Source organism: Phragmites australis, chromosome 9 (genome assembly GCF_958298935.1).
Source record: "Phragmites australis chromosome 9, lpPhrAust1.1, whole genome shotgun sequence".
NCBI classification, from domain to species: domain Eukaryota; kingdom Viridiplantae; phylum Streptophyta; class Magnoliopsida; order Poales; family Poaceae; genus Phragmites; species Phragmites australis.
Genome location: NC_084929.1, coordinates 32,683,445 through 32,692,472, shown reverse-complemented (window position 1 = coordinate 32,692,472; position 9,028 = coordinate 32,683,445). Strand labels below are relative to the sequence as shown.

The window sequence follows — 9,028 nt, the reverse complement described above, 5'->3', positions numbered from 1 at the left end:
ATATAGCTTAACCTAGAACTAAAATAGCCAAGTTCCTTCTGTGTCAAGATCATGATGCTTACCTCAAGTAACCGGAAAAAAGTGCTCTCCTCAGAGATCTAGATCCCCGTCTTATATAGAGATGATATACCGCCTCATATTCATCCACAATTAATAAAGAGTCTTTATCATCGGAATATATAAATCTGTTATGAATACTAGTTTTCTCGAGTTGAGTAAGCAACCGAGGCCTTCTAGATTCCGAAAGTAATAGGTACCGCAGATTCGATTCCGTAATATCCGAAGTTGTTAAATATACACACGGCATACCTCGTACTTATATAGTATACTCCTTATGTGTATATACCTTAGTTAGATATTTGACAAAAATGTTTATTTACAACAAAGAATTTTAGTTCTCTATCAACAGTTCCTAACAAAAATTTTGAGCCTTTGGGAGAGAGCATGAATAGAGGTTAAATAGTAAAACCATGTAGGAATGCTGCTTGTCGGATCCGCAATTGTATACGAGCAAAATTGCCATGAGATTTACAGTTGAACCGATTCCTTCCCACCGGCGACTTTAGTTCGATGAGTTCGTTTCGAGCTTGATTTCCTATCACGTGTATGCTTTGCTGGTAACTTCTTAGTTGCAGGAGATTTCCCAGGTTCCTCTGCTGCATTGTCTGGAAGCATCTTTCTAGGTTGCATGAGCGCCGCAGGAGGCCGCGGGGGAGGCTGACTTCTTAAGGCAGCCTGCCTTTGTTCCAACAGTTCTCTGTGGTATGTCTGTAAAAGTAAGAACGTTGTACACAAAAAATAAGTTCTCAGTAACAAGAACAATGGCATGTTAGGCGTTCTTGAATAAACACATCATCGGAAAGCATGTTTTGTTTTCCCTTTTCATTTATCTCTGAGCCAAAATCCTAGTACTATTGTCTATCAGTAATGTATATCACAGCAACACAGTGTACAGAAATCCAGACAAAAGATTAACTAAAAATACCTGAACAACAAAATCGCGCCTTTCACAATCCAGGAACATGTCTGCAGTCCAATTAACTCTCGACCTTATTTTATCCCGAACTGTGCTAAAGCTTAGCTGATCTCTGGATGTGAAACGATCAACTTCATTGAACCAAAGGCATGTGAACAGGTTGGTTATGGGGATGTGCTCCCTTATTATTACACAACCCTCAGGGACATCTGTCAATCATAGTATATTGATAGCAGGCAGGCATAATGTCGGAAGTCTTATAATATTATTAGCTCAGAAATTAGGGGCAAGAAGCAATTACCACTCGTTATGGGAAGCTTAGCTGATGAATAATGGGTTAAACCTTCTCTTTTATAAAACTCAATTTGGTAATCAATTGAAGCGTTATCATATTTTCCACCAGCCTTGTTGGCCTCAGCTTCCTCAAAGACATCGAAGCGTTTGTAGTGCCTGGAAATCGCAAAGCTAACATTCTTCCTCCACAAGAATCTGTAACATAATAGTGTATTTAGAAATAAGAGAGTGGATCTCAAAAGATTAAGCAGGACTTTGATCAATCAAACAAACTATAGCGAAATAAACTTGTAATGCAGCTTAAATATGGATACAACAAATGGAGCATTAGTGCCACTGGCAACTAGCAAACTTACTTTCTGACAGGCATACCTAAATGTTTCCTAAGCTATGTGAGAGTCAAGAGTGCGGTTAAAACAAGATTTTTACCTCTCTAATACCTGATAAGGATCCCTCACTAGTTTAAGTTTCCCATCAATCCAAATTGAATATCGCGCATTAGGAAAAAGCCGATGAAGTAGTAGTTTTGGAACCTGTTTGACGAAAAGAGCACAGGCACCTTAAATGATATAATCTAACCCAGCAAAAAATGTTGATGCTGATTCACAATAAGCATGGTGCTTTTCGCATTTTTACAAAACAACAGAAAATGGATTTCAAGTCAGGCATATGTTGGGAACTTGGGATGATAAGGATGATGGGGGGTCAGCAGCCTCGTTTTCACATATTCACTTGGAGAAGAATGAAAAATGTATTCATCTTCAAAGCATGAGCAATAGTCCACCATTTATAATGAGCAACTCAGCATCATACAATGAAGATTCACATGACTTGCTCATACCTCAACAGTCAACCCATCTAGATCAAGATGTGTTTTGTTCTATAATACTAAATAAACATCATATGTGTACATTGCATATAATTATGTTGGTTACAGAAATAACTGATAATTTGCATTGGCCACTAAACATAATATTAGCCTATACATATCCATGACATGAGTACCTGATACTCCACAGGTTTACTGAGAAAAATCAAAATAACCAAATGTACAGGTACCTTTCCATTGCGCCTTGCATCAGAGTATGGAAGGTTGTGAACGACAACCACCCGCCACAGCCCAATTCTTTTAGTATGATCAATAGTAGTGAAGTTCTTTATTGCAGCTTCTGTTTCTTCATCGAGAAACATGAAGAAGCAAACAGTATTCTTTGAAAATTCATTAATGCTTTCCGGTTGTTGCATTATATCATAATTTCCTGAAAAGGCACAAGAAGAAAGTTTACAAGAGATTTGTAACTAGAACTGAAATATATAGAAGAAGCGGTTACCAAAAATAGCAGAAGCAACAACAGTCCTCTGGCACTGCTGCATCTCAGAAAGATCAGCTTCATCTATATCAAACCCAGTATTGCGACCAGGTATCTTTCCTCTTACAAATCTGAAGATAAACAAACGGGTAGCTACAGTAAACAGCGATACTGATACTAGAGTTAAAGCAGATGAGATTTATGGACGTACCCACAACGTACTGTCATCGATTCTTTTATGTCATAAGACTTATCTCGTTCCTCCTGGGATGGATAACCTCCAAACAAAGAACCACCATTTGACTCTTCAAAAATCAAATTCTCCTCAAACAAATAATTTAAGCTTTGAAGGACAGGTGACGCTGATGGTTCACTTGGTCTCAATGTCAGGGCCTGCTCAACAGGCAAATAACAAACCGGACAGGCTACAAGTTTAAAATACTTCAGTTAGATTCAGAACTTCTGTAACATTGAGTGGATTAGTCAAGACTGTAAGCTTACGTCGTGCTCCAGTGCGTTTCCTATCAATAGGTGGAGGAGAAAATGAGAAATTTTCACAAGCATGGTGATCCAGAACAACTGCTGGTGGGAAACTCGACAAGAGACCCTGAACTTTTCCGTGACCGTTGTTAGACTGCTTTTCTGTCTGTGATGAAGAATTCAGACCATTCCCACTCAAAGAATCTTTCTGGGCTACTGGTCTGCTCGAAGATGTCCAAGCAGGATTCACAAAACTCCGGACATGATCAGAAAATCCAAACATGGTCTCAGTACCAGGTGGTGCATCTTCATCTAAAATAGACAAAAAAAAAGAGAGAAGATTTTGTAGTTCAGTGTTGCAAGAAACTTATGATGGTGAAAAAGTAAAACAAAACATTGGGCAAGACATTACTTACAACTAAAGATTACACCATACTTTGATATGTCGTCTTTGAACAATAAATTAGTTTGGTTCAGTTACCATTCAAAATAATAATGTTTAGCACACAATATTGGCCAAGAAACATGAGATCATGCTACACTATCATGGTTAGACACTTAGACAACAGCTATTCAATAGAATCACCAACATGGACTTTAACTGAAAGTCTGAAACTGCAAGCTTAATAATATGTTATTGGCGTTAGCTAGAATAGCAGATAAATTTCTTTTCTGACATATTACTAGAAAACTATTAAAAAATACACAAAAAATGAAGGTTAAAGTCGATCATTATCTCCTTCAATAAGTTTGTAATGGTGACGGAATAGGTTAATCAAAACCGGAGGCAAGAATCTAGCAAGCATATAAAATGAATTACTACAAGACATCTAAAAGACACCCTCTAAAATTTAAATTTATGAAACATTAATTTGGCAATACATAGAACATTTCAGCAGTTAGGACCTTGACGAATTTTCAAGCCTGTGATGCTTTAGCTCCAGGAGGGGTATAAGGTCCTCACTTTTAAGTCCTAAATAGGACACTGGAGTAATTAGATCCAAAGTCCAAACCAACCTATTGTTATTGTAACCATGACAAAATGTGCAGATCGACACTGCTAAAAATGAAGGACCAACATATTCTAGTGAATTGTTAAATGTCGATACGTTAGTCAGTTATAGTGAAATGAAATGCATATTGAAAAGGTGAAGGGCCAGGCGTAAACACAAGCATGCAGTTGACCAAATGATTTACAATAAACAATTCTAGCAACATGAATCCATCTACCTAGCTGTTACCACAAATGCACAAATTTGACAGCACAATCACCGCTGGCAGTTCCATCCTTCAAGCTAATTACTGGGTATAAGCTTTCAGAAATAGCTAAGCTACATCAACTAGATCAAACACAATAGATTTCAATATCAGGGTACTTCAGTTCCAGAAAACTGGCTGATGTACAGTCATAACCAAGAATTCAAAACTTCAGATCGTACCCTAATATTATTATTTAATCACCCAATGCAAATCGCCCAGTTTGACTATTACATAAACAATAACACTGCACGGGGTGACCTGAATTGCTAGAGAATAATATACTAATCCCCTTTGCATCATATCAGTCAGCTAAAGTCAAAGATGATGGAAAATAAAGAATGCACATTAACACTCACTAAAGTCGATAAACCCATGTGAAAAAATTTAAAATGTGCATAAGGTACATTTATGTGAATCATAGGATAACATCACTTGCAAGTTGCATTTCTGTATTGTGGATCGTCAAAATAAGCAAAAAAAAAAAAGAAAGTATTTCTACGTAAAACACCCATTGCATCATTCTTCTGAACTCACTGACTACACAATGTAAAACGGAAAAAAATAACAATTACTGGTCAAAATATCTGATCTAGTTCCCCACTGCAACAGTCACATGGATTAGAAATGGAGCATGAGGCAAAAGACAACGACCACCTCTATTGACAAGTGATGAGAAGAGGAAGCAGAATGCCACGGCGACGGTGACGAGGAAGAGGAGCAGCATCCGCTGTCGACGGCCGGCGAGCTTGCAGATCCGGGCGCAGAGGATGCCGCGGCCGGCGCCGCTGAGGGACATCTTCGCGGGCTTCCGCGCGGCGAGTGGCGGCGACGGAGTGGGCGACTGGCAGCCTGACTGCTGCAGCGATCCATAGCTCCCCGACGACCTGAGCCCCAGCGACGCCCCGCCGCTCATGCCGCCACCGCCTTCGGGGCAGGGGCGGATCGAGCTACGGTGCTGGGGTGCACGGGCTTCCCAGGAATTTTTTTCAAGTTCCGCATATACCCTTCGCTTGGGCCGGGCACTGGGCAGTGAAATGGCGGTCTGAGAAATTTGGCCGAAGAGTTTCTGAATATAATACACTCTGAGAAACTCTGAATTTAAAAAGGCATGTGGAAATAATTCCTAGAATTCTACGGAAATTATACCGTTTTCTATAAAATTCTTACGAAATTTATGCGTTCTAAGTAACGTCTAGAAGTAAAAGCAAATGTATTTGTTTTCTTTTCTTTGGTCCTACTCTTGACTCTTTCGCTCCATTATTTAACTCATCTCTCTTTCGTTAAAATATATTTCCACGCGTAGGTTGGAACACACGCAATCAACAGGTAGGCTTTCTACTCTCATTTTTTTGCGAGGAAAGAAAGCTGAGCTTTCTACTATCAAGAAAGCTGAGCTTTCTAAATCGTGCCAATATTTTTTTAAAAAACAAGCGTGCCAACAATGTACAGCTTGACGAGCACAAGTTCTCGGCGACGTGACAATGTCAGTTGCTGAATGCCGTGGTTTGGAAGATACCGCACTCTTCCTTATGCCGGCCATTTAAGAGCACCTCCAGTGTAGTCCCAAAACGAACCGAGAAGGTCGTTTGGTTCGATTTATACACTGCTCCAGTATCGAAAAAAGAGGGGAAATTCCTCAAGTCGAACCGAGTTTTCGGTTTGAACCGAGGGCAACCGGGACGACGTTTAATTATTCGGATGTATCAGCAGAATTTTTGTATTAATTCGGAGACACGCGATTGACGAGAGTGCAGGCCGGCGGTGGGAGGACCAGAGAAAACTGGCAGAGGGGCACGAGAGGAGCTCGTTTTGGTGGTCGGCGGCGAGCGAGAATGCCGGATCCGGCGGCAATGGATGGAGGCGCTGTAGTTTCTTTACAACGAGAGAGAGAAAGATGAGGGCGAGGGAAAGAAGAACCACAAGAGACGCCGTGGATTTTTTCTATTCATTTGTGGGTCCCACGAACCGAACAAGCACTGGAGCATGCGAACATTCGATTTTTACAGGGTGCACCGTGGATGGAGTGGAAAACTCCACACATGCTATCTCCGACTAGTACTTATATTTAACCTTTATAGTTTTATATAAGGGTTTTTTTTATCCAAACTGATTTTTTTTCTATATTTTCCAATCAGTCTTTAAAATTTGATCTTTATATTTCACCTATCTGTATTTTACTACTATCATATAACTATCAAATTAATTCTAATAGTTATATTTCTAATGATTTTTTCCTATGACTATTTTTTCTGACGGCTACTTTGTTCCAATAGATTTTTTTTTCTAATGGCTACTCTTTGTTTCCTCGACTATTTTTTTCTAACATCTACTTTTTTTTTCTAACGACTACTTCTTTCAACTCTACATATAACATGCGAGTACCCTAGTTGACATTCATCAAGTCTTACTCTCGTGCAGTTCCCCCAGGCCGAAATAAGTTATCGTTTTCTCTTAGATTCATCATTGTCAGAGGAGGAGGATGACGACGAACTCATTCTTGCTACACTACACCAAGCACGAACTCAATATGAGCTTATGAATACTGCACGACCTGGTGGTTCCATGCTTGGACGCCATTATATCAACCACAACAGAGAAGCCGAGCATTGAAAGCTATACGAAGACTACTTTTCAGATGCTTCTACCTATGATCCAACATTCTTTCATCATAGGTTTGTAATGGTCTGATTTTGTTTGTTCATCATTTTTGTTTATCCTCTTGGGTTCAACTAATTCTTATTTCTTTATTTAGGTTTAGAATGGCTCATTATCTATTTCTTCACATACTACAAGTTGTAGAACAACATGATAATTATTTTATGCAACGGACATTTTGGGTTATATCCTTTGCAAAAGATAACCACAACATTTAGGATGCTAACTTATGGAGTAGCAGCATTTCTAGTATTATAAAATATATAGTTAACCAATTTCTAGTATTAAAATGATGTTGTTGGCTGACCCTCCCTCTTCTTCTCTCCAGTCGGCCTCCCTCTGTGCCGACCCCCTCTCTCTCCTAGTCGGTTTCCCTCTTCTTCTCTCTCAACTGGCCTCCTTCTCTCTCCAGCCGGCCTCCCTCTGTGCCAGCCCTCTCTCTCGCAATTGGCCTTCCTCTCCTCCAACCCTCTCTCGCTTAAATCTAGGGGCGGGGGCACTGGAGGACCTAAGGCGATGACGCGGACGGTCAAGGGGACCGACGGCACGGGCAACCATGGGGGGGGGGGCGAGGATGTGGGGCAAGAGGAGAAGCCGACGGTGCGGGGCAAGTCACAAGTGGAGCAGCTGGCGGCGCGGGGCAAAGAGGAGGAGCCGACGACGCGGGACAAGCGGAGGAGCTGGTGGCGTGGTTGGCGGTGGGACTGGGGTGGAGGTAGAAGGCATATCTGGCGTGGTTGGTGAAAGAGATGTTTGTGGCGTGGTTGGTGAAGGAGATGTTTGTGGCGTGGTCGGTGAAGGCATACAGATTTCTGGTAGGCTTGTGTTCTATCTTGTTTGTCTATTTATTTTTCTGAAGATAAAATTGATCATAACATGGATAGCCAACTGGGACGCCCCGGTTTTTTAATAACAAATTCTCCCTTTATTTCTAGTGCTTCGTATGTAAGTAACTTAAGAAAAAAATTGCTAGAACTTAAGGTGTGTTTGGTTAGTTGAATGAAGTTAAATGAGGTAAGATCATTCTGAATGAATAGGATGGTTCTGGATGAGATGCTATAAATAAGTTGTTTGATTAGTTGTATAAGATAGTATGAGAATATATTTAGTTGGATATATAGGATGATATGAGAACGTATTTAGTTACTTAAAATCTATGTATTATATCTATATAGAATTTAATTTTTTTTTATAGAAATAATAATTTTTGTATGGTTATTATCAACAAACTATGTTAATTAATATTAATTATTACTAATTTCAGTTAATCATAATTTAAGCTATCAACAATCATCACTAAATACCTACAATAATAATTAGTTATGATTAATAACATCTAATTGTAAATAATATTTAACTAAAAATCCTTAATAAACACTAATAGTCACTAATCATCACTAACCGTAAGTAATTTACAGAGTTGACAGAACCTATTTGTTCGGCTGATTTTGTCACACGACTCAGTACAACATCTTCTCAATATATTTTAATAATCTAAACCATCTCACTCTGAATAAAATGGTATAATTTGATGAAGCAAATAGCTAGACATGTTTAGATCCCGCACACTCCCGTACACGTATGGGTTGGTTCATTGAAACCTCAATCTAATGAATAATGACCCGGTGGCTGTAGGCTATGGCACCGAGTGTAGAGTTTTTGTTGTCATGTCGGTTCAGGTGTGGCAGTTCTGTGGTAACCTGTCCAAAATATAGTCCTTATGGGTTTAACGGGCCTCATTTGGTCATTTCAAAGCCTGCTATTTGGAAGGCCTCAGCAGATTCGCTAGAATTTTTTATTTTTAAATTAAAAATTTGCAAATACATACACCCATTTTGAAATATTATAACACTAGACTTATGTTCATATCTCAATGTAGAAATTTTTAGATTTTTTTAATATTTACAAAAAACATGTCAATTTCAAAATATTGCACATCTAAACTACATTTGCCCTTAGGAACGGGTGACACCTTTAAAAAATATAAAGATATTGCTATTCCAACGGGTGATAGCTTAAAAAATAAATAGCACTATTTTTCATTACTCTTAAA

At 39.2% G+C, this 9,028-nt stretch overlaps 1 protein-coding gene across 1 annotated transcript; it reads right to left on the bottom strand.

The window, feature by feature from the left end:
• Positions 1-238: 238 nt before the first annotated feature.
• LOC133929241 (probable hexosyltransferase MUCI70) lies at positions 239-5,510 on the bottom strand. The gene is made up of 9 exons (XM_062375923.1): positions 4,975-5,510; positions 3,082-3,372; positions 2,792-3,005; positions 2,602-2,711; positions 2,330-2,529; positions 1,700-1,803; positions 1,278-1,465; positions 986-1,185; positions 239-768 (listed from the first exon to the last, which is right to left on the bottom strand). Exons 1-9 carry the CDS (start codon positions 5,231-5,233, stop codon positions 529-531), a joined length of 1,806 nt encoding a protein of 601 aa, XP_062231907.1. The 5' UTR covers positions 5,234-5,510; the 3' UTR covers positions 239-528.
• Between the last annotated feature and the right edge of the window lie 3,518 nt (positions 5,511-9,028).

Coding starts and splice junctions, on each gene's coding strand:
- LOC133929241 (XM_062375923.1), bottom strand. CDS start 5,233: ATGAGCGGCGGGGCGTCGCTGGGGCTCAGGTCGTCGGGGAGCTATGGA. Junction 3,373..4,974: donor CTCATCACTTGTCAATAGAG/GTGGTCGTTGTC, acceptor TGTCTATTTTAG/ATGAAGATGCACCACCTGGT. Junction 1,804..2,329: donor ATGCAAGGCGCAATGGAAAG/GTACCTGTACAT, acceptor TTCGTCAAACAG/GTTCCAAAACTACTACTTCA.